Raw genomic sequence first — 26216 nt, 5'->3', positions numbered from 1 at the left:
TCATTGTATCTAACGTTGTCCAGGTGGGATATGACATTGTTGACAAAGAGGCAAAACAGGGTTGGCGCCAGGACGCAACCCTGCCTCACCCCTCTGCGAACAGGAAACCTTGATGACAACGCTCCATCCCTCCCACACCTAACCTGTGCGTAGTTGTTGTCATGGAGCCTAATTATGGCATACAGTATTTGTGTGGGAACACCTAGCTTTTTTAGGACCTCCCAAAGTTTCTTGCGTGGGACCATATCGAAGGCTGACCTCAGGTCCACGAACACCATGTACAGTCTCCCCCCCTCTATCCTCACCGTTTTCCAGTACAGGAGGACGAGGCGGAAGATCTGATCCATGGTGGACGTGTTTTTCCTGAAGCCAGCCTGGAGAGGGCTCAAGATTTCATTAGCCTCCATCCAATCCATGAGATGGTCCAGGATAAGACGGGAAAAGATTTTTTGGGGGACATCTATGAGGCTGATCGGCCTGTAGTTGGCTGGGAGCAGAGGGGAGCCCTTTTTAAAAATGGGCACTATCTCCGCCCCCAGCCAAGTACTGGGGATCTTCATGCCTCCCAAGATGGCATTAAAAAGAATTAAGAAGTACGGGCCCCAGATCTCCGGATGGTGTCTAAAAAGATCACCAGGCAATCTATCCAGTCCCGGGGCCTTCCCCCTTGTTAATCTCTCCATTGCACCCACTACCTCCCCAAGGGTAAATTCCATACCAACTGCAGAGGTGGATAGATCACCAGGGGCAATATCAACATTTATCAGTTGTTCGGTCTCTTGATATAGTTTACCAAAATGCTCTTCCCACGCAGAGGATGCGATGTTTGGCTCTACTGCGTCTTTGGGTTCTCCTGGGCCAAAATTGACCAGGGACCAACATTTTTTGAGATCCCTGGATTCCAGTGCTAGGGAAAGCTCCTGCCAGTGGTTCCAGTCCCACTCGGACCTTGCCAGTGCCAGAGCCGCCTTATATTCCCGCCTTAGTTCGACAACCCTGCCCCTGTCTTTGCCTGCTTTAATTGAGGCAATGAGCTCTGTTTTAGCCTTTTTACAAGAGGAATTGTACCAGGTTGGGGTTCTAGTCTTTTTGCGTCGCGGGGGTGCCACGGGATAAAAAACCTCACCTAGTGCTCCCACCAAGTTATCGTGAATTTGGCCTAGTTGCTCGTTAAAATCAGGTTGCCGGACAGATTAATTAAATCCTCCATTTCTTCAAGTTTGGGGAGTGCTACTTCATAAATTCTTCTTATATTATCTTCTACACTAATTATTTTCCCCCATTTGACCCTACGTCTATTGGAGGTGAGGACCAAATTCCCAGGGTCACCACATGGGCTGGAGGAAGGTGACTCGCCTACAGGAGCGGGGTGTTTCATTTCAAGTAACAGTGCGTTGTGGTCGCTATCTGTTCTAGGCAATATCCTAAAATCCTGGACCTTGGACCATAAGGAAATATCAACAAAAATATAGTCCAGTCTCGATTCATGATCCCTCCTATTAAAGGTACATAACGAGGGGCTGTCGGACGGAGTTCGTCCGTTGCAAGCCCTCATCGCATAGTTCAAAGTAAGGGACATGATTTGAACTGCAAGAGGGGACCAGGATTTTGGGTGAGGGGATTGGCAAGGTGGAACACCCCAGTAGTCATCTTCAGTGGTGATAGCGCCCTCCTTTAAACCTTCCAAAGGTTCGAAGTGACAATTAAGGTCACCGCCCATCACTATTTTACAGTCACTTGGAAGTTGGCCCAAGAAGGACGAAAGGTCTTCAAGGGTAGGTGATTCCGAGGCCACACTAACAGGGCGGGAATATACATTAACAATTGCTAGTTTTACAGCATTTGGCCATCTGAGAAGCACACACTGGATGTCTCGGGAGAACGTGGGTATACTCTCCACGGAACACCCAACGTGAGTAGCCACCCAAACCGCCAAACCCCCCGAGGGCCTCCCCCTGCCACTCCAGCTAGCCGGGATTTCAAGGACTACATAGCCCGTTCTACTCAGGGGATCCCTTGCTTAGGTCTCCTGGAAGAGACAGATATCGCTCCCTTCCACTAGGCGATCCCAATCCTCTGTGTGAATTTTGTTTGCAATGCCCGCCACGTTCCAGGACAAGAACTTCAAAACCTCAATAGAGGTTTTTGGTGCCTGCCCTCCAGATGGTCCCAATGGATTTTCCGCTACATCGTCCGCTGGTCGAGATGCGTGGCGGCGTACAGGAAATTCCAAAGTGGGCTGCAAAGTAGAAGTGATGTTAAGGACACACGGTACTGGAAGTGTTGGGGTGCTGTCAGATTGGCTTTGGGGTAAAGGGACTGCAACCCCGCCAACAATGGGGGACTTTAGTATACTCCCTTGGAAATATTCCAAGTCTCTGTTATTTTGAGTCTCCAACGCAATAGTTACCTCCCCCTGTCCCAGAGATTCACTCTCAATGGTTCCGTTAGATTGCAAGGGCACACCCCTACAAAGTCAATCCACTTCATCAAGGCAAGTGTATCTGTTGGGATGTGCGTAATTAACTTGGGCGGGATAGATATTATGCCTAGGCCTATATCTTGTCCCATCCACGGCAAAGCCCACCCGTGTCCAGCCTTCGTCCCTCCTCACAGTGTGGGTTGGGACATTAGGATAAAAGTATGAGAGAGGAACCAACTCAATAATAGTGTTACCTGAATTGCCGAGCCAGTTGCAGATATGTGTGACTACCTGGGGGTTCCTAAAGCTGACAATAATACAATCCCCCACTCTTTTTTAAGCGGTGTACCCAACCCATGGGACCCTTCTGACCATAAGAACCTCTCCCTTTAAGTGCGGTGGTAGGGGTCTATGAATATTTAGCCAGCTGATTACCTTGTTGCGTAAGGATTCAGAAGGTTCTATTCCGCCGCTTGCGAGCTCGGGTGCTCCCATCAAAATTACAGTGTAACCCACCGCCTCGGGAGGTAGATGCACTGCCTTGTGCATGGATTTAGGGCCATCCGGCCTTTTCGAGCCGTTTTCCATCCCATTGGAGGGTCTCTCCTGTGTGGGTAAAGTGGCCGAAGCTAATTGCTTCGACCTCCTGGGAGCGGGTATCGGTGGCACTGACCTAGGAGGTGGTACAGGTGCTATTTGGCGCTCCGGTATAGCGCAATTATTGATATTGTCCCCAGGTGGAACTGTCGATGTGGTTGCAACTACGGCCAATGTGGTAGTGGAAGAATGAGATGCTCCGGCGGTGTGCCCCTGTATAACCCGTGTACTGTCTCCCTTCCCCGACTGAACCTCAGTCCCCGCACTTGATTTTTCCAGGGCTATTAGTCTCGATTCAATTGAGTCTAGTTGAGGGCGAGGGGATTTAAAAAACTCTTGAGGATATCGGTAAACGAGGTAATAAGAAGTTCTATGTTGTTAGTGGAAACCCCGCCGAAAATAAATGGCTCAGGGGGCACAGGTACAGAGGGAATGGATGAAGTTGCCAGCACTTCCAGGTCATCATTACCAGAAGCTGACAGCACAGAATTACTTAAACTATCTTCCCTCACGAGCAATATGGGATCAGTTTTGGCCCTTTTAGCATTTTTAGATTTTCTTGATCTTTTCCTTTTTAGTTTCGGTACCGGATCCACTCTACACCCCGCATGCTCCATTGAATTGGGATCCCCACCCTGAGCCCCGGACTGTGCTGGCTCCACGACAGGGGAGAGCTCCACATCACTGAAAACCTGTGATGTGTCCCTATCCCTCTGCGTGAATGATGGTGTCCTAAGCTGTTGCAGTACGGACTCTATAGTTTGGTCAATACTGTCCATTAAGGACAGGTGGGTGGCATCAAGAATTACTGGAGTACTAGTGTTAGCTGCTAAACTAGACGAAGAACAGAGACCATTATTTTCTACACCCTCCTCTATTGATGTTACAGGTAACAAGGGGCCATTACTTGCCGTCATATTGAATTTAGAGAGGAATTTGTCCATAGTACCTGAGACCGCAGTCGCGGCCTTACTTCTCGTTTCCCTACTGGCCATGGTAAATCATGCAGCTGTTAGGGCAGTAGGGCAGTCGGTAGGTCACGAGAGGGACCCAGAAGAACAGCCTTAGGGGGGTTGCCCGGTCCGGTCTCTTCTGACCTCTAACGGACTTAAACGGCCCGCCCTTTACCCGGGCTTAGCCCGGCGCCAACCCGCGCGCGTCCCAGTTGGCGCGTAACCCTCAATGTACTTATTATACCCAGTGGTTCAGCTGGATTCCTGGATTCCTGGGAGAAGGAGGCGGGGTCAGGGGGGAAGAGTCACACAGGTGCGGCCGATGATGGAGCCGCTGACGTTCCTGGGACTCGCAGTCCCGCTCGTCCTTCCGCCCTCCCGTCAGGTCACTCGGGCTCCCAGGGACACAAGGCAAACAGCAATCAGAGTCCTTCCACAAAGTCCTTCCACACAGCCTCGAGCGGCTCCCGCGAAGCGGGGGCCCGCGAGGCGTGGATTTGAGCACCCGGGAGGAGGCGGGGTCAGGGGGGAAGAGTCACACAGGTGCGGCCGATGATGGAACCGCTGACGTTCCTGGGACTCGCAGTCCCGCTCGTCCTTCCGCCCTCCCGTCAGGTCACTCGGGCTCCCAGGGACACAAGGCAAACAGCAATCAGAGTCCTTCCACAAAGTCCTTCCACACAGCCTTGAGCGGCCCCCGCGAAGCGGGGGCCGCGAGGCGTGGATTTGAGCACTCGGGAGGAGGCGGGGTCAGGGGGGAAGAGTCACACAGGTGCGGCCGATGATGGAGCCGCTGACGTTCCTGGGACTCGCAGTGCCGCTCGTCCTTCCGCCCTCCCGTCAGGTCACTCGGGCTCCCAGGGACACAAGGCAAACAGCAATCAGAGTCCTTCCACAAAGTCCTTCCACACAGCCTCGAGCGGCTCCCGCAAAGCGGGGGCCGCAAGGCGTGGATTTGAGCACCCGGGAGGAGGCGGGGTCAGGGGGGAAGAGTCACACAGGTGCGGCCGATGAGGGAGCCGCTGACGTTCCTGGGACTCGCAGTCCCGCTCGTCCTTCCACCCTCCCGTCAGGTCACTCGGGCTCCCAGGGACACAAGGCAAACAGCAATCAGAGTCCTTCCACAAAGTCCTTCCACACCGCCTCGAGCGGCTCCCGCGAAGCGGGGGCCGCGAGGCGTGGATTTGAGCACCTGGGATGAGGCGGGGTCAGGGGGGAAGAGTCACACAGGTGCGGCCGATGATGGAGCCGCTGACGTTCCTGGGACTCGCAGTCCCGCTCGTCCTTCCGCCCTCCCGTCAGGTCACTCGGGCTCCCAGGGACACATGGCAAACAGCAATCAGAGTCCTTCCACAAAGTCCTTCCACACAGCCTCGAGTGGCTCCCGCGAAGCGGGGGCCGCGAGGCGTGGATTTGAGCGCCCGGGAGGAGGCGGGGTCAGGGGGGAAGAGTCACACAGGTGCGGCCGATGATGGAGCCGCTGACGTTCCTGGGACTCGCAGTCCCGCTCGTCCTTCCGCCCTCCCGTCAGGTCACTCGGGCTCCCAGGGACACAAGGCAAACAGCAATCAGAGTCCTTCCACAAAGTACTTCCACACAGCCTCGAGCGGCACCCAATTTGGGATACCTCCACACTTCACAGCTTTAATGGTAACCAGTATTACCTGGTATAGCCCACACCACTGGGATTCTAGGCATGGCCTGCATACATGCTTCTTTACCATCACCCAGTCACTGGAACTAAGGTCATGGCACTGCTCCTGTTGAGGCGAAGCTGTAACCTCTCTGACCTGGTGAGACACATAATGCACCACATCAGCCAGTTCTTTACTGTAATCAAGAATCATGACATCTGTAATGTTCACAAGCACATTTTCAGGCACAGCAGGCCCTCTCTTAGCACTCCCCATGATGATCCGGTGGGGTGACAATTATGTCCTCTTGCCTGGAGTGCTTTACAGACTCATCAGCAGAAGAGGCAATGCATCAAGCCACTTCAGAGACATGGAAGCACACACCTTTGCCAATCGAGATTTCAACTCCCCATTAACTTGCTCCACAACTCCAGAAGCCACCAGACGGTAACTGCGATGGAGCCTCTGCTCGACTTGTAGTGCTGGACATAACATCTTCTGGCCCTCATTGTTAAAAAGAGTTCCTCAGTTTGACTCCAAAGAAGTTGGGAAACCAAACCATGGAATCAATTCCCTCAACACTAGTTTAGCCACAGTGAGATAATCGGGTAAGCTTCCCCCCACTGTAAAATGATGCAAACAATCCATATCTCAACTCATTACAAGTGGGCATCTCACTGAAATCCAATTGTATTCTGTTGAATGGACCTCCTGATATCCCTATGTGGCTCATTGTTACTGGTATTTTCCTCCCTGCATTCTGTTGCAGACACACCACACATCTATGGCACACACTTTCAGCTATATGAATTTGGGATTAAACCAAGTTTGCCTGAAGAGAGGCACCATTGTGTCTCCCCCCAAATGTGCAGGACTATGGTAGTGTCTAGTCATAGGTGACAAGAAGCTATCAGGTAAAAGCTTCCATCAGCTGAGACCCAAATGTCATCTTCCTCTCTTTTGATACAACCTGCTCTGACCCAACCTTAAGGTTCAGATTCTGAAACTTTTTCCTTCAACCTCTTAACTGTCTACCACGTATCAACAGTTGACAACAGATTGCAATTTGTGATATCTCAATTTTCATTGATGTATTCCCTATTAATGGTGGATGAATTCAATGTGCCATACCGGGCAGTCTCATCTGCATATTTCTTGCTCACTTTTACGTAGTCTGTACCTGATCTATGGGTAGCACATTTCACCACTGCAATTTGGGGGCGGGAATTTGTAAGGACTGCTAAAGGTTTCTGACGATTTCTTCATTATGGATTGGTGACCTCGAAGAGGTCATGATTCCACGTTGGTACCATAACTGCCCAAAGTCATACATGACACCAAATCCGCACTGACCATCAGAGAAAGTCGTCACTCTCAGCTGATCTGAAACACGGCATGCTCAGGTAAGAGCAATCAATTCTGTCACTTGTGCTGAGAAGACTCCTTGAAGCCAAGAGGCGTTGACCACTCCTGTAACAGTGCAGACTGCATAGAAAGCTTTCAGATTTCCCTCATGGTCTCATTAGCAGGAGCCATCAACAAACAGCACATGATCTGATTCAGGTAGCGGCACATCTTCTATGTCTGGTCTCAGTTTGGTGCACAGTACAGTGACATCTAGGCAGTCACGGTCCGCTTCATCATTCACAGTTTCACTTCCTGGAAGGGAAAAACAAACTGGCAGGATTCAGAATAGTACCCTTCTTATGGGGAACATTCTTGGCACCCAGGAATATCTGCTCATATCTGGTAAGCCACATATTTGTAAGGTGCTGTGTCTGAGTACGGGTTAGTAGCACTTCAACTGAATGAGGTGCAAATACAGTGACTGGGTGACCCCTGACTATGCTCTCACATTGTTCCAGACTCACAGGTAGAGGCAACATCTTTTAGGCAACTAGGCAAAGCTTGGATATGGGTTCAGGTGTGGGAGAAAAATAAGCCACTCGCCTGCATGCATTACCTTGAATTTGAGTAAGCATTGAAAGAGTGCATCTCTCTCTCACTACAAAACAAATGAAAGAATTTATTATAATCAGGCATTACCAGAGCTGAGTCGCGGCAGAGACATTCCTGCAGCTCTGTAGGGGCATGCTTGTAATTGTCAACCTTTGTTACCAGATCTGACACCCCTTTGTCTGTCAGCCTCTGGAGAGGCTTGGCAATCAGAAAAAAGTTAGGAATCCACTGTTGACAGTAACCCACCATTCCCAAGAACATTTGGACTTCCTTCTCTGTTGTTGGCACATTCATTTTCAGGATCACTGAGATCCTTTCTTGAGACACTTTCCTTGCTCATTTCTCAATGTGATGTCCTATATACAGGACATCCTTTTTGCAGAACTGTAATTTGGTTGAGGACCCTTTATGTTCATTCTCAGTTAAGTGGTTCAGCAATGCAATGCAATAGTGTCCTGTTAGCAAGCCTCTTAAGTATACAACACCACCAACAGGTTGTCAAAGTATTGGACTAGAACTGAGTGATCGGGCATCACTAAGAACTCTAGATTCTTCTTAAGTATCTGATTGAAAATAAAGTGACTTTTTGCATACCATTGTGAAACGGATAGCGAAGAGAAACTGCTTATCATCATGCAATGGTATGGAAAAAAAGGCTTGGCATAAATCAGTGACAGAGTACCACTCATCCTCAAATGGAATTTGAAACAAAATCCCAGCTGGATTCTGTCCCCTAGACAACAAGGAACTACTATGGAGTCTACCCAATACAGTTCCTGAACTATGCGGTACTTGCCATTGGGTTTCTGCAAATCCATGATGGGTGAGTTACATGGACTCCTCTTAATCTCTTTCAGAATACCTTCCTCAATCATTGAGTCAATCACCGAGATAATCCCAGCTATGGTCTAGGAGGTAAAATTATATTGAGGGATTCTCTGTAACACAGCATTTGGTTTCCCAGTAATGTGGACTGGTTCAAAACCTCTGACAAGTCTGATGTCTTTAACTGAGAGGTCCCAGACTTCAGGTAGCACCGAGTCTTTCAATTCTTGGGGCAAATAGTCTTTGGTTAACAAAAGGTGTATTCCGATATCGGATATTTGTCTGGCAAGCTTGAAGACAATGTCCTCATCATGGGTGTGGAATTCAATGCCATTTGAGGGTGCAGCAAATGGAACAATTTAGCTTCCATAAAATGTCTTGTGTATGTAGATTCATAAGACTCGAATTACATACCACAAATAAGTAATGATCCTCAAAAAACCCTATCATGACAGGAACTGCATCTGAAACTGGACTAGCCATTTGTTCATTTGCAACTCCTACAACTTGGATTCTTTCCCCCGAGAGGGGTAGGCTAGGAAAATCTGCTGTTCTTACAGTAGAGCGGGTAGCACCAGTGTCAACAAGGAACAAGACCGGATTCCCATTTACCCCGCCATCCATGTATGGACCAATCTGGTCTACCTCTAAGGATGCGCCAAGCATGCAAACCTCCTCACCTCTCAGGCCCAGTCATTGCAACAGGGCTGAGCCTCAATAATCTGTCTGACTCATGGCGTACTGATGGAATATGTTCTGATTCACAAAGGGATTAGTATTTGCATTGGGAACCTTACTCGCATTGTATCTTTGAACATTGGTGGCATTAGTATTCTGTTGTGGTATCGGGCCTGTGGAACCTGCATTGCTTGGGTTACATTATGATTTTGAATTCTTTGTCTCTGTGACTGCTGTGTCTGAGCAATGTTGTTTCCCTGAGACTGCACAAATCCACCATTCTGAACCTGATTTTCATTGACCATGTTACCTGTATTAAATCAACATTCACGCTTCCAATGCCCCAACTTGCAGCAGATATGGAAAGGGTTGGTCTTCTTCAAAATTGGCACATCAACACCTGTTCTTGCATCAATCAGAAAACTGCGACCTCTACCCTAATAATGAAATCCTTGCTATTGGAAAGCATTAACATCGTGCATCATAGGGACCTACTGATATCCTCCCTGAGGAGGAACCATATTCTGAAAAAACTACTGATTCTGACCTCTCTGTGCTTCTTTCATCTGTACAGTAATCAGCTTATGCTTCAGAGTTTATGCTTCATCTCCACAGTACTTTGAGTACCATAGGATTTAATTAATGGACTTACTCTGCCAACAAATCAAATGCTGCTAAATCATTGAACTAATCCAAGGTCTCAACCCATACACTAATCTTTACACATAATGTACCATCGCCTTAACAGCAAAATTCCCTATCCCACTGAATTTGCTTGAATAGCTGTTACAATCTTTCATAGTAAGCATGAGCTGATTCTTTGGATTATTGGGTCATTCTGTCAATTTTGACTTAATCGATCTCTTTAGGAGATTTCATTTTTCAGAAAGGTCATCACTTGATTATATTTCTTCATTACCAATGGGGATGGAGCGTTCAATTGAGGATGCCTCATCGACTCCACCTAGGGCTAAACCAAAGTAACCTTTCATTCATCCCACAAATCGCCTGGAACCACAATCTCAATTAAAGTATCAAGATCTTTCCATAAAACCTTTTACATTTTTACAAATCGCTCAACCTGTCTGTACGACTCCACTGGATTCTCTTTCAATTTTGGGCAAACACTTGTAAAGGACGTAAAATCAGCCCTACTCCAAGGTACATGAACGTACCCTCCACCAGGCTCTTCTCTCATGTGAAGCAAATGCACATTGTCATCGTCCTCCTCTGCTCCAGATGGAGGTATATGTATCCTGATTTTCTATGTCTCCTTTTTCTTTGATAATCTTCCTTCCCATTTATTCAGCTCACTCCATTTCAGACAATAAGGAATTTACTCCTTAATCTGTACATAAGGAATTAATTCCTTAATCTATAATTTTATCCCTGGTGCATGCATGTTTGCAATATCTTGATCGATAAAGCTCAACCTGTACCTTCTCTGTAAGATGTGTGACCTCTGTATGAAAATCCAATGTTTCTAAGCTAATTCTACAAGTCTGGTAATGTCTTAACACAGGAATATTAGTTTTTATCTAAATAAACTTCTAACCAGGATGGACTAAGGGTTCCAGTTATGAATTCTTCCATTTCTGTTTTCAACTTAGTCACATCCATGACTCTTTCTCTCTCAGGAGTTTGAGCAGTAGCTCCTCTACTCGTGCCAGGATTTTCAGTATTTGCTGAAGGCTCTAAACCTTTACGAAATTCATCACAATCTGGGGCAGCAAGACCTGGATGTTCAGCTAGAGCATTTAAAATTATTTCCCCAATATATGTGCCACTTCTTAAGGCAGGTGGTGAATGCAAAAGCGACATGTAAGAGGTCAGAACCCTTGTAGGCACCTCTGCTCTAGGGGTACTAAAGTTAGTATTTGGAAGTGTATTTGGCTCTAGAAAGAAAAAGGGTGGTGATCTCTGGGAAAATCTCCTGGACCAATTAACTCCAGTCTGACTACCTGTAATATCTGTCCTTGGAGAGCTTCAAGCATTCCCCTGCATTGGAATCACAGGCATCTGAGAAATCTGTCTTACTACAAAACTCATTAAGTTGCTATCTATGGGATTCGTCCCAGTAGGAACTTCCAAAGTATGTGGAGTATTCCCTACTGATCCAGGCTTATAGAGCAGGACCACAGGACAAATTGTGACTGGAAATGCTAATACATCCAGAGCATTTAAAGTATGTGAAGTAGAAGGCACTGTCATTGCCCAATTCTCTCCATTTAAATCAGATTTTCCATTTAATGGTGCCAAAGGCATCTCAAAAGATCCACCAATTGCACTAATTGAGTCTCCAGGCTTCATCATTCATATTGGGTATGTCTAGGATGTGGTTTCATTTTCTACAATGTCCTCCTTAAATTCTCAATGATCCTCAAATTAAAGGTTCCATAATGTGGAAATTGCAGTGCACCATCTTTCTCAGTGATTCTATTCCATTGAGGGAGCCATAGACATGTAAGGAAACCCTTGTCAGTCACCATAATGTGACAAGGCATACCTCTAGGTGGTGTTTCTTCTCCCTTCCTAACACGCACAGCCGCATCTCCCTATATTATATTTTGCATGGACTTAAAGAATTCATTTTTGCTCAAATGAATGTATAATTCACAAATTACTTTCCACTGAAATCAGGAAATTAATTTCACCCACAATTCCCTATTTGGCGGTCACAACCAATACCAGCGCAGCTCTCTATGACTTATGTATCCAGTCCCAGTGTAGCTCTACAGTGGGATCTCAGTCGGACTTATTTTTTATTTTTGAGTTTTATATAGTGCAAACTAGATCCTAAGTTATCAGAGCGCTTTACATGAGCACCAGTTGCATTACAGAAGGACACATTCCCTTTTTTTAGGGCACTGGGAGATTAAGTGATTTGCACAGAATCACAAGATGTTGAGCCTCCCTCTGAAATAAACCTGGTTCTTCAGGTTCCGAGTTGGCCACTCTAGACGTTATGACATATCTTCTCCCTTAGTTATTCCTAATGTACTGATATAAACTATATAAACCACTTCTCACTATCACACAAAGACCAAATCCCTATCTTAAAGATGTTGATGACGATGTCTCATGACAAGCAGCACCGCACAGCACACAACTACACCCAGTGTCTTCTACACTGAGACTCACCACACAGGTATGTATCTATTACAGGATCTTAGACCACCACAGGCCCAATAAGCACTTTGACTTATATGGATTAAGCACCAAATTCACACATCAATGTAAATAAAGTCGACATGACACCACACAGCCATCACAAAATGCGCAATCCTAAGCATAAACAGTTACAATGAACACTCTGTTGATACTCAGGCTCCTCTGCTGCTACAAGTCATCTCCACACTGGTGATACTCCATCAACCCTCTGACTGAACCATGGGCATTTGGGATTGGACTAGGCTAAAGAAAGTTCTAGATTGGACATCTTGACTCTCTCATGTCAGTGGACAGAACCATCATCTGCTACCCGATTTGATTCAGTGTTTTTTCGGTCCCATTGTTTGAGGGAGGGTTTCAGAATCTAGAATTTTCTCCCCTACTGGATAATAAACACTCACTTTTCTTGTAACTTGGTCCTCCGATGGAATATTTTAAGCCACACTGGGGGGAAAGAGAGTTAGCATTCCTTGTCCAATTCACTATAATATGATTAGCAGTGCAACCGTTCGGCTACACAATGAGGACCAGAATTTGGTAGCGAAGTTTCAGGACAATACTGTATAAATACAATATAGCAACAGAAGGTTAGTTGGACAAGAATTAAACAGACTAATAGTTCTACAGCTACAAAGTAAAACAGCAGTACCAAGACTTGATGCTCAGAAAACAATCTATTATTCTCTCTACTTTGCGTTTGCTATCCAAGTATCTACAGCACAAGTCCCAGGGGAATACCAGTCTTTAACAACAGGTCTCAGAAGTCAAAAGAGTATCATTTCGAATTCAAAGGTAAGTACAGTGAGTTAAGCAAAGCAACAATCAGCATTTAGAAGCTTGGTCAAGAGTCTTCAGAAAGTCGGGTACAAGTTTAGCATAAAGCCACACTCAGGGCAAAGTCCAAAGGCCATAAGGCGCAAAGTTCTCAAAGGAAATAGAAAGGGACGGGAGAATCATTGAAGGGATCTGGAAAAAGGTTCAAGTGAAGTTCTGCAGGGCATCTGCAGAGCTCGAATCAGCCAAGGAGTCCAAGGAGAGTACTTCCAGCAAAAGAAAGAAATCAAGCGCTCCGCCGTCAGTAAGGGATAAAAGAACTCTCTCTTCTCTTCACATCCAGGGAAAACTATAGGATATAGTCCATCAGTCCGTAACCGACACCCACTGTTTAACACCATCATCGTTCGATATCCATAGGTGGAGTTTCTTTTCCCAAGGTACAATTGGCAACCTCAGCTTGAAATCCCACAACTAACATGGGAACAACAGTAAGCATGGGCTGAAAATTCGTTCCGCTCGCGGAATTTGCGGATTTTCCGCGATTTTGCGATCCGCGAATCTCGCGAAATCGCAGTAAAATCCGCGAATCAGCGGGGATGAATTTTCAGCCAAGCACTTACAGGGTTACAGAAGCAGGTGCAAAAGTTGAAGCTAATTTTTTGTAACCTTTTACAAAAGGGTTACAAAGAAATTAACTTCAACTTGGGCACCTGCTGCTGTAAGCCTGTAAGTGCTTCCTGGCGCCTCGTTGCCTACTTGCAACTATTCTCTGACCCTGCTCTGACCCTTGAAGCAGGGTCAGAGAATAGTTACAAGTAAGCAATGAGGCGCCTGTCACGAAAATTAAACCTCAACAGGAAGCACTGACAGATATAAAAACAAGCATTTGCAATGCAATAGGTCTTGCATTAGGAAAGTTTGAGCTATTGGTCTTGTAAATGTCCATTTTTTTATTTATGTGTTGCTTTTGAAAACAGCTAAATTAATAGCTTTGTCATTTACAATGCCAATAGTTATAACTTTCGCAAATGTGACACCTATAGCATTTGTAATGCAACATGTTTTGTATTTACGTGACTTAGCTGTATTGATATTACAAAGGCTTTTAATTTTTTTAAATAATTAATACTTAAATAAAAGTGATTTTAATTTATAATGGCAATAGCTTAAACTTTTGTAAATAACTTTTGTGAAGATTATGTTCAGTGTATTTTATTGTGACGAAAATCCAAGAACAGAAGTGAAATAAAATCTTTTTGTGACATTTGTAATAAAGTTTGAAACATTGAGAGAACATATGTGAACCAGTTGTTGTTGAATGGTTGCGCAGATTGATGCTGGGGTGGCGCTGAGTGGTGCTGTGGTGGTGCTGAGTGGTGCTGTGGAGATGCTGAGTGGTGCTGTGGTGGTGCTGAGTGATACTGGGATGGTGCTGAGTGATGCTGGGGTGGTGCTGAGTGGTGCTGTGGTGGTGCTGAGTGATGCTGTGATGGTGCTGAGTGATGCTGTGGTGGTGCTGAGTGGTTCTGTGGTGGTGCTGAGTGATAATGTGGTGGTGCTGAGTGATGCTGTGGTGGTGCTGAGTGATGCTGTGGTGGCGCTGAGTAGTGCTGTGGTGGTGCTGATTGGTGCTGTGGTGGTGCTGAGTGATGCTGTGGTGGTGCTGAGTGATGCTGTGGTGGTGCTGAGTGGTGCTGTGGTGGTGCTGAGTGGTGCTGTGGTAGTGCTGAGTGATAATGTGGTGGCGCTGAGTGATGCTGTGGTAGCGCTGAGTGATTCTGTGGTGGCGCTGAGTGGTGCTGTGGTGGTGCTGAGTGATGCTGTGGTGGTGCTGAGTGATGCTATGGCGGTGCTGAGTGGTGCTGTGGTGGTGCTGAGTGATGCTGTGGTGGTGCTGAGTGGTGCTGTGGTGGTGCTGAGTGATGCTGTGGTGGTGCTGAGTGATGCTGTGGTGGTGCTGAGTGGTGCTGTGGTGGTGCTGAGTGATAATGTGGTGGTGCTGAGTGATGCTGTGGTGGTGCTGAGTGATGTTGTGGTGGCACTGAGTGGTGCTGTGGTGGTGCTGAGTGGTGCTGTGGTGGTGCTGAGTGATGCTGTGGTGGTGCTGAGTGGTGCTGTGGTGGTACTGAGTGAGAATGTGGTGGTGCTGAGTGATAATGTGGTGGCGCTGAGTGATGCTGGGGTAGCGCTGAGTGATGATGTGGTGATGCAGAGGGCAGAAAGGAACAAAAAACAATCTAACAAAGGGCAGAAGGGCACAAAACCAAGGGAATAACAGAGGGCAGAAGGACACAAAAAACGAGTCTAACAGAGGGCAGAAGGGCAGAAAAACAAGGGAAAAATGAGTCTAACAGAGGGCAGAAGGGCACAAAAAACGAGTCTAACAGGGGCAGAAAAACAAGGGGAAAACGAGTCTAACAGAGGGCAGAAGGGCAGAAAAACAAGAGAAAAACGAGTCTAACAGAGGGCAGAAGGGCACAAAAAACGAGTCTAACGGGGGGCAGAATGAATCCCGCCCTGCGCGTTTGTCCACGAAGATGCCACGTTTTTGTGCAATACCTCTACTCAACTGGAGTACTTTCTACTGTCTAATCAGTAAGTGCTCCCTTGGCTAAATATATAGGGGCAGATTTACAATAACTGGCGCATCCCCAGGGATGCGCCAGTTATTGTGCGCCGCAGTTCCGCCACCCATGCTGCGCCGCATTTACAATGCGGCGCACCATGTGGCAAAACCGGCACAGATGTGTCACGCATCTGTGCCGTAAAAGCAGCGCATTGCTGGAGCTGCGTCACGCTTGCGACACAGCTCCAGCAATGCTCTGGGGGGCCCTATCTCCCCAATGCTGCATCAAGCCTTGCGCCTGCTTCAAGCAGGCGCAGGGTTTTGACGCAGCATTGGCCTAAAAGTCACTGAGTGAAATCTTGTAGATTTCACTTCGCCACTTTTAGGAGGCGTTCCTGCCCAAGAACGCCCTCCCCTGCGCTGGAACGCCTCCTGATGGCGCAGGTCTTTACAACGTGACGCATCTCTCAGATGCGTCACGTTGTTAATACCCAGCACCATGGCGCATCTTTTGTGCTGCCGCTGCGTTACAAAAGGTCTTGGTAGAGGGTGGCAGTGGTGAACCAGAGGGTGGCAGTGATGAACCAGAGGGTGACAGTGATGAACCAGAGGGTGGCGGGGGTGAACCAGAGGGTGACAGTGCTGAACCAGAGGGTGGCAGGGGTGAACCAGAGGGTGGCATGGGTGAACCAGAGGATGGCATGGGTGAACCAGAGGGTGGCAGTGGTGAACCAGAGTGGCAGTGGTGAACCAGAGGGTGGCAGTGCTGAACCAGAGGGTGATAGTGGTTAACCAGAGGGTGGCAGTGGTGAACCAGAGGTGTTGTGATGAACCAGAGGGTGGCAGTCGTGAACCAGAGAGTGGCAGTGGTGAACCAGAGGGTGGCAGTCGTGAACCAGAGAGTGGCAGTGGTGAACCAGAGGGTGACAGTGCTGAACCAGAGGGTGGCAGGGGTGAACCAGAGGGTGCTGTGATGAACCAGAGGGTGGCAGTGGTGAACCAGAGGGTGGCAGTGGTGAACCAGAGGGTGGCAGGGGTGAACCAGAGGGTGGCAGTGGTGAACCAGAGGGTGGCAGTGCTGAACCAGAGGGTGGCAGTGGTGAACCAGAGGGTGGCAGTGCTGAACCAGAGGGTGGCAGTGGTTAACCAGAGAGTGGCAGTGGTGAACCACAGGGTGGCAGGGGTGAACCACAGGGTGGCAGTGATGAACCAGATGGTGGCAGGGGTGAACCAGAGGGTGGCAGTGGTAACCCAGAGGGTGGCATGGGTGAACCAGAGGGTGGCAGTGGTGAACCAGAGAGTGGCAGTGGTGAACCAGAGGGTGGCAGTGCTGAACCAGAGGGTGACAGTGGTTAACCAGAGGGTGGCAGTGGTGAACCAGAGGTGCTGTGATGAACCGGAGGGTGGCAGTCGTGAACCAGAGGGTGGCAGTGGTGAACCAGAGGGTGGCAGTGGTGAACCAGAGGGTGGCAGGGGTGAACCAGAGGGTGGCAGTGGTGAACCAGAGGGTGGCAGTGCTGAACCAGAGGGTGGCAGTGGTTAACCAGAGAGTGGCAGTGGTGAACCACAGGGTGGCAGGGGTGAACCACAGGGTGGCAGTGATGAACCAGATGGTGGCAGGGGTGAACCAGAGGGTGGCAGTGGTAACCCAGAGGGTGGCATGGGTGAACCAGAGGGTGGCAGTGGTGAACCAGAGAGTGGCAGTGGTGAACCAGAGGGTGGCAGTGCTGAACCAGAGGGTGACAGTGGTTAACCAGAGGGTGGCAGTGGTGAACCAGAGGTGCTGTGATGAACTGGAGGGTGGCAGTCGTGAACCAGAGGGTGGCAGTGATGAACCAGAGGGTGACAGTGCTGAACCAGAGGGTGGCAGGGGTGAACCAGAGGGTGCTGTGATGAACCAGAGGGTGGCAGTGGTGAACCAGAGGGTGACAAGGGTGAACTAGAGGGTGGCAGGGGTGAACCAGAGGGTGGCAGGGGTGAACCAGAGGGTGGCAGGGGTGAACCAGAGGGTGGCAGTGCTGTACCAGTGGGTGACAGTGGTTAACCATAGGGTGGCAGTGGTGAACCAGAGGTGCTGTGATGAACCAGAGGGTGGCAGTCGTGAACCAGAGGGTGGCAGTGGTGAACCAGAGGGTGACAGTGCTGAACCAGAGGGTGGCAGGGGTGAACCAGAGGGTGGCAGTGCTGAACCAGAGGGTGGCAGTGGTGAACCAGAGGATGGCAGGGGTGAACCAGAGGGTGCAGGGGTGAACCAGAGGGTGGCAGGGGTGAACCAGAGGGTGGCAGTGATGAACCAGAGGGTGGCAGTGATGAACCAGAGGGTGGCAGTGATGAACCAGGGGGTGGCAGTGGTGAACCAGAGGGTGCTGTGCCCATACACGACCGCATGGGTAACTTCGCCATGCAAGCGGCCCACGAACACACAAAAAGCCCAGCGAACACGCCAAAAATCCCGCGAACATGCAAAAAAAACCACGAACATGCAAAAAGCCAAAAATCCGCAAATTCCAGTGGCAAAGTGAGCAAGGGACTCATGTCTGAGCATACCCTGCCACACTTATGGCGGCCAAAAGCGGTACAAAAGGGGGTGGTGATGGACAGAGCACCTGAATCAATCAAACACTCACACCCAGTCAAAAGATCTGGGTTTAATCCATCACCGTTCTTTAGCCCACTCTGCCACCCCAGTTCAGACATGGCTATATGCAAATCAGTCTGACCCTGTGCCTCATGGGAACAGTCCAGCCCGAACTTCCACCAGTTCCACCACCCCCTTTGGTACCGCTTTTGGCCGCCATAAGTGTGGCAGGGTATGCTCAGACGTGAGTCCCTTGCTCACTTTGCCACTGGATTCAAGCAAGCCGGGCTGAAGACGGCTGGAATGCCAGAAACCGGTCCTCGGAAGCTTGTTTCCGGTCCAGGGAAGGCATGGCTTGGCAGTTCGGGCTGGACTGTTCCCATGAGGCACAGGGTCAGACTGATTTACATATAGCCATGTCTGAACTGGGGTGGCAGAGTGGGCTAAAGAACGGTGATGGATTAAACCCAGATCTTTTGACTGGGTGTGAGTGTTTGATTGATTCAGATGCTCCGTCCATCACCACCCCCTTTTGTACCGATATATGAATACATAGCATTATTCCTATTGTCTCTAATGCATTAGGACCTTACACATATATGGATTATCACGGCCTAGTTTCAGCTCTCTAAGTATGACCAAGATGACACAGCACACGTTTAGCAATCATGGATTAGACTCAACAGTGAAATGCAACAAGAATTAAAAAACAAGCATTTACAATGCAATAGGTCTCGCAGCATTAAAGTTTGAGTTACTGGCATTGTAAATGACAATGCTTTGCAATAATTTTTATTTTTTAATTTGCAATTGGTATATAAACATTGTTTGCGAATGGTTAGCTTTTGCTTATGCTAAGCAAAGTTGGCAGTAATATAGAGTGCTAGTCTTGCTTGTTCACAACAAGTTCTCACTTCCACTCAATTGACAAACAACAGGCATGTCTAATTCGATATCAGCACTTTGCTATTGTTCACGTGCTCCTGAAAAGTAAAGTTCTTTTAACATGCTGTGTTTGCTTTTCCTGTAGCGCGGTACTTGTTAAAGCATATAGCACACCTTTGTTAGCGGAACTTGAATTTCAACACACAGCATTTGCTGTTCGTAATACATAAATTGATGATTATGTAAACATCTTTAAAATGCTGGGTTGCACCTTACAGTTATCTGAAAAAAATCACATCGATAAATTATTTAAATACAAAGTACCCTAAATGTTTTTCGAGTGGATCAATTACATATTTTGATTTGAATTCACCTGCGCCTAGCGCCGCGATGCCATCCAAACGGCTACATCAATTAGAGAAACTATTTTACTTTACAGACATTTCTTCTGTGCGAAAGTTTATGTTTGAGACCAACAAGAAGTAACAGCTGCCTGCGACTAAAGCATGTTTAAACCGTACCAAACATGAAAAGACTATAAGGCTATACAAATAAAAACGAATTAAAATAAACAAAACGCAATTCCTTTCCCGAATTTAAACACCGCCCAGCCGATAAGAAAGTCAAAAGCACCCAACTCCAATGATATTCTAACTTCATAGGAGCCAACAGAAACGCAGGAAACGAAAGAAAACTGCTGCAGAGAAGCTCTTCAAACTGCACAAAAGCCAGACACCTACCTAGGAGCGCGGAAACGCTGCATCCACCGGCGTCAAGGCGAAGGAAAAGTTCATCACTGCCAAGTTCAAGTTCACAGCTGCTCTGCATGCACTGCCTCAGCGCAGCTCCTCGCGGCAACTTTTACAGAACACAAGTAACACGCGTGCCACATACAGCCAGGAACTGGGGCTCGGCTGCCTCACCGTCCATTGAAAAGATAACTCACATTCCCGTATGATGGAGGAAAAAAGGAAAAGCAACCACCACTAGTGAATAAAAAACCAAGGGGCTTCCAGCAGACTGCAGGGAGAAGCTTCCCCACTCTCTTCCGTTTGCAGAAGCTTGGGGTGAGGGGGTGGGGGATGTTGCCCTGGCAGGGATGACAAATGCAGCACGATAGGCTAGCAGGCCTGGGGGATCGCTTTTACTTCCACACACATCCTCTAATGCACGCACTCCCACACAGCCTCTCTCGCATGGATTTTTTTCCAAATTTTTTCCACCAGCTCTAAATCCCCGTCTGCAGTGTGAATCAGAAATCAATAGAGCTGCTCTAATGGCGGCTCCCCTCAGCGTGCAGTCGCAGTCTGCGTCGTCCGGCGTCAGAGGAGGGGGCGAGGGAGGGCTGCTGTGACGTCAGCCTCGTTCTTGGAGTCCATTGGCCCCGGCCTTGGATGTTCCGCGCACTGGAGGGCTGACATAATTCACGGTGACGTGGGGCTCCCATGCCCGAGGGAGAGCCCCGCGGAGGCTAGAGAACACTGGATTGGCGGTAAGTGGAACTTGGTGGTGCGCTCGCGTGTGTGTGTATGTGAGCGACGGCGGGGGGAGTCTCTGTATGTGTGCGTGCGTGTATGTGCACTCATGTGTGTGTGTCTCTGTGTGTGCGCATGCGTGCAGGGGGAGGTGTGCCTGTGTATGTTTGCGCTTCCCAGGAGACAGGAGATGGCCACGGCGAGCGCGTTCTCGCACGCGCGGCCCGCTCCGATCGCCTTTTGCAAGATGCGCGGCGAGCTCCTGTCTCCTGGGAAGCTGAGTCGCTGACAATAGGTCTCTGGCGAGACCGCGCGGTTAACGCCACGAGACCTAAAAAATGGTTTGAAGTCAATCACACATAACTACAGTAAATCTTCATAACGTACTCCACATATTCTTTAGTATGCAGATAAGCTTAAGAACACAATATGACTATAACATTCACATACATTTAACACTTAAGTGTCAACTGTTTTTAGTCTCTTCGCAAATAAGAGCTTCAGCGTTTGACTCTGTGAGATACATGTCTTCTTCAGAGAATGGTTTAGCACATTTTAGTACTCTACAGAAATAACGTATTAATTAGCTATGTTAAACACACAGTATATATTTCCCGCTATTTCTACAGTATAGGCACTCTTCAGAGGTCCTGTGAAACTAAATGTTTTAACTTAATCATGTTGTCACGTATAAATCAAGTGCAAAGTACACGTTCATTTTGTGTGTCAGATATAAGTTTGTGATATGCAAATATTGGGCAGTTTTACACTGCACAGGGTTGAACTGGTGAGCCAGCAAGGTAGTTAGTAGAGAGTGATTAAATCGGGGTGCCCCCTACCTCAATACGGGATCCTACTGTTTGAAACACACAATCTTGTTATTCACCATACAGTCCACTCGTGTTTATGCAGCGGCACCACTTCACACAGAGCTCCACTGTTTCACAATTAGGTTAATTACAAGCACGCTTTATATGGTCTTAGGACAAATAGGTGTGTACTATCGAATGCATGTGGATACAATATCCGTACGTGAATAAATTACAACATTCTTAAGTTAGCCAGGCTGGGCCACATAGCTTTGTAAATCACAAATTCGGCCAACAGTAACGAGACCCTGATTTCGAGATGAAAGGTAAATCCGGACTAGGGTACAAACATGTTTGCGCACAAATATGGCAATATGTGTGGAAATGTTATTGAACCCAGTATTCTAGCAGATACACACTGAATTTAATGCACATGCACCAGTGTTGAATCCGGGTCACAAATACAACAATCAATTTCAGTGGCGCAAAATATACATGCACAAAATATAATGGGACTCGTTTACGAAAAGTGACGCATAGCTGCGTGAAAACAGCGATGCGTCACTTTTCACTGCGCCCTCCTTGCGACATGCTGAATGCATCATATTTACAGTATGACACATCATGTCGCAAGGAGTTAAAAATAAAGCACTGCTGGAGTGTGTCCCAAAAGTGATGCAACTTCAGCAATGGGTCATTTCACATGGACAAGTCCCATTTCAAATGTGCCTGCATCAGTCTTACGCCTGCTGTGAGGCAGGCGTCAGATATTGATGTATTTGCGTCCTAGAAGTGGTGCAGTGAAATCTCGTAGATTTCACTGCATCACTCAGCGAGGCTTACTTGTGTCGGAACGCCCACCCTGCATACATTATACCTGGCGCAGGTATAATGTGGCGCAGGGGTTTACAAAGTGACGTATCTACCTAGATGCCTCACTTTGTAAATATGACGCAACATGGTGCATTTGTTACACCGCTGTTGCGTCACAAAAAGTGATGCACCGATGGCGCAATAGTGAGCCAAGGGCCCATAAATAAGCCCCAATGTATCAACATAAACATTTTACTCCTCCCCACATCATAGCACATCAAGTTTTCACTTACTATAGCACCAAAACACATTTAAAGAGCATAAAGTAAGTAAAACACTTAAATAGCTAAAACAACTGTCACTTTCCATTGAGTGCAAGCAGCAACAGTTCACAAAACAAATGACACTTTCACTCTGATCGCGCAACAAAATATTTAGAATTTATATTACCTAACACTAGCAGGAACAACATCTAATTCCTTTTTAGCTGTCTTTTCCAACCCCTCCAACCAATTTTTAGAAATACCGTTTGAAAAGCAGAAGGAGAAAAGCTTAAAGAGACAGTGTCTCAGTATTACTTGATGTCCAAAGAACTTCTCCATGAAATCCTTTGATGCATGCCGGCTGCCTTCACTTCTAAAGGAAGAGACAGCTTCTCACACTGCTAGTGATGAGACAGCTATGTAGATACAAGGAATACATGACATTATCAGTGGTTGCCGCCTAAGTCATGGTTGCTGTGGCTTCTCACTGAGAAAGACACTCCAAAGTACTAACATGCTAATTCATAAAAATTGAAACTCCACAGGGTTTGCCACACTGAGTACAGAATAGGGTCAGAGTGGCCTATAGGCCAGCCAGGCAGTGGCAGATGGGCCACTCTTACACGTCACTGTGTCGGCTGGTTTTGTGGCATGCTAGACCAGTTTGGGGTGTGTTAGGCCAGTTGTGTGGCATGGTAAGCTGGTTGTGTGTCGTGGTAGGCCGGCTGTGTGGTAAGCCATTTGTCTGGCAGCGATCAGACCTTTCAGAACACCGCAGCAAGACTCCCGTGCAGCACCGACATCAGACCGGAAGCTTCACAGACTCCCCATTCATAAGTGCAGCAAATTTAAACTTCTCAGGCACACATACAAAGCCCTACACAACGCAGGACCAGAATACCTGAACAACCACATACACTTTCGCTAATCCACCAGAAACCTATGCTCTGCCTCGCTCTCACTTGCAAAGATTCCCTCAATCCAAAAAAGCAAAACTGGAGGTCTCTCATTCTCCTACATCGTGCCCAAGACATGGAACAACCTCCCTAAACACATCAGAGCCTCCTCCTCACTTCTTGAGTTCTGCAAGAAGTTAAAGATTTGGCTCTTTGCATAGGCACCTTGGGATCTCACACCAACACATCTGCCCAAGCGTCTGAACACCCTCTAGGGTTATTAGCTCACTATGCAAAGCATTATAACATAACATAACTCTAATATTGCCACTCACATTGCCCGCAGAAATGACAAATACCTGTGCTTACCCAACAGTCAGAGACCAACCAGACAACACATCTTAAAACATACAGAGTCGTTTGAATTACAAATGTGGCTATTTTTTGTGTGTTTTTTATTTCCAATTCCCCAGGTGTGGCCACTTTTATTTTGAAGCTTAGGCCTATTTTCTGCTCCAGACTGGCCCAGTTGCAAGCACAATTTAACTCTTCCAGATCTTTTGTTCTGTGTTATATTTAAACCCACTCACTCACAAACATTTTCATTCTAATCTTCTTCCGCCTTACAGACCACAACAGTTCAGCTTTGCAAAACCATTCTGTCGTGTAATTCCCTGCCTATATCTAAAGGAAATTAAATTCAAAAGGGTTAATGCTAAACCTCGCCTCCTTGTGGATCTGGAATGAGGGTGCCAGGGACAGGAAGATTTTAATTTGTCTCGAAATTCATTTGCTAGAAGTGCAGAGATCTCATTAGTGAGGACTGTGATGAGGAAGACACATATCTGTTTCAATGTGGAAACTATAGACATCTAAGCATGAGAAATGAAAAGAGTCCATTACTCTGAAAATCTTATTCGCAAAAAAATGAGCAAGAATAACCCGCTTACCAGACTGATCTTAGGGTTGTTGGCTGTGGCAACAGATAGGGATCCAGAAACTATAAACTGTTGGGGGAAAAACAGAATACAGTGTCAGTGGTACCATAGATAAACTATTGTTGCATGAAAGTCATATTTATATTTGGCAATGTTTTTTAAGGTATCTGGTCATCTCAGTGACTGGTAATTTTGAAAAATACACGTTCATTAGAATTTTTAACAATGTGAACTTCAAATTGACCCAGAGTGATATTTACCTGATTTAAGTTTTCCCATGGACCATGAAGATGCCATCACTTTGTCTGGTGAGGTAACGTGGAACTCTTTCAGGTGGGGCTAAGTTACCACTGAAGAGTGTACTGTACTCTAACAAGAACTGTGAAGAGGCTTCCCTTCATGTTCTTCTCATCAGAGCAGGAACTGCATTAAAGCTATGGAAAAGAGCTGTCATAGGGCGCCCCATAGAATCTCACAAGAGGTCACCAGATTTCAAGAAATGGTCTAAAACATTGATTTGCCACCAGAACACACCAAAAAGCATATATTAATCTTGCTTGAAGGTGGAGCTCTGTCAGTACATGTGCTGTTTCTACTGTGTGGCATTGGTGTTATAATGGCAACTAATTAGTAAGTAAACAAAAGGAGTCACTCCTAGGAAATTTGGAAGTGATGTCAACCTCGTTGGAAAATTGAAAGTGATGTCAACCTTGTAGTAAAGAAAAATGAGTTTTTCTTTCAAATAACCCTCACCCACAAGGGTTACCCCTTGGTGGCATGCTTCATCATAGGATTCTTCCCTAACCTGCTACGGAAAAGGGCATGCTACGACTTTCAGATACATGGGAGCACTGATAGTGTTTCTTGCTGATACATCTACACTGCTTGCATTAATATCGGAGTGGGGTTAGTTTTGTAAAAAACTAGGTTAAAAATATCTGGCTAGTGGAAAAAGGATGATTTTATTCAATCCCCTATTCAATATGAATAAAAAATGAGGATGATGAGAAACTCCTGGGATAAATGTCCCTTAGTTTCTCTGGTTGACTAGTTTCAAGCCCTACACCAAGGCTTTTCATCAGGAACTAAGTCAGTTACTCCTTGTTACCACTCCTTCAGTTGTCAAATTTTGCCTCGGTTAAGCAAAGTGAGAGCATTTTCTCTTCCAGATGCGATGCGTTCTAGTGCTGCACCATTACTAGGATGCTGAAGGCAGCACGTCTTCAACGTTTATTATGGGACAAGCCAAGCCTTGATGACGTAAGTCCTGCCCTGACCATTTTCTAAATCTGGAATTCGGGGTTTAGTGAAACTTTGACTTTTACGTTAGTCCCCATTAAGCTTTCTACATCTAACTTAATCCATTTTGGATACTTTTTTTTTGCCAGCAGAGTATGACTACAGGCGTCCCTTCTTTCCTGTTTGGACTCATGAGGCCTTATTAGGGCATATTACATGTATGTAATGTAGTGTGTGTTCTTTTGTTTTATTGGGAGTATATCCTATGTCTGTCTGTATATTCTGTGTCTACCTAACCCTTGCATTGAACATCACATATTCAGAGTGAAATATATCACTATCTACTCACATTAGTGTATGTTGTACAAAACAATGCAAATACGAGGCCCCGGCCGTTCATATTTTTAACGTCTCTTATTTTTTTCCAACCTTTGTAGAAGATATTAGCTAATGTCTTGTCTATAACAATTAATAAAGTACTTTGAAATAAAAAATTTTTTAAAAGAACAGACCAAATCGGTGCTGTATATATTTATTTCCATTTTATTCCTACGTTCACGTATAGAGAAATTTGACGACTGAAGGATTGGTAACAAGGAGTAACCCCCGGAGGTCGAGATGAAAAGCCTTGGTGTAGGTCTTGAAACTAGTCCACCAGATAAAACTAAGGGACATTTATCCCAGGAGTTTCTCACCAGCCCCATTTTTTATTCACGTCTACTAGGGGATTGAATAAAA

General features: G+C 46.8%; 1 protein-coding gene across 2 annotated transcripts in view; it reads right to left on the bottom strand.

The window, feature by feature from the left end:
* Nucleotides 1–26216, bottom strand: part of LOC144768728 (membrane-spanning 4-domains subfamily A member 4D-like) — a 501596-nt gene that overhangs the window by 132146 nt on the left and 343234 nt on the right. For both annotated transcript variants that reach the window (XM_078652605.1, XM_078652606.1), the window contains exon 4: nucleotides 24252–24308. In XM_078652605.1, coding sequence (XP_078508731.1) covers nucleotides 24252–24308 — 57 coding nt within the window. The remainder of the gene's footprint in view (nucleotides 1–24251; nucleotides 24309–26216) is intronic.

Source organism: Lissotriton helveticus, chromosome 7 (assembly GCF_964261635.1).
Source record: "Lissotriton helveticus chromosome 7, aLisHel1.1, whole genome shotgun sequence".
NCBI lineage: Eukaryota > Metazoa > Chordata > Amphibia > Caudata > Salamandridae > Lissotriton > Lissotriton helveticus.
Note: the sequence above shows the minus strand (reverse complement) of the source record. Positions and strands in the feature narration are given on the sequence as shown.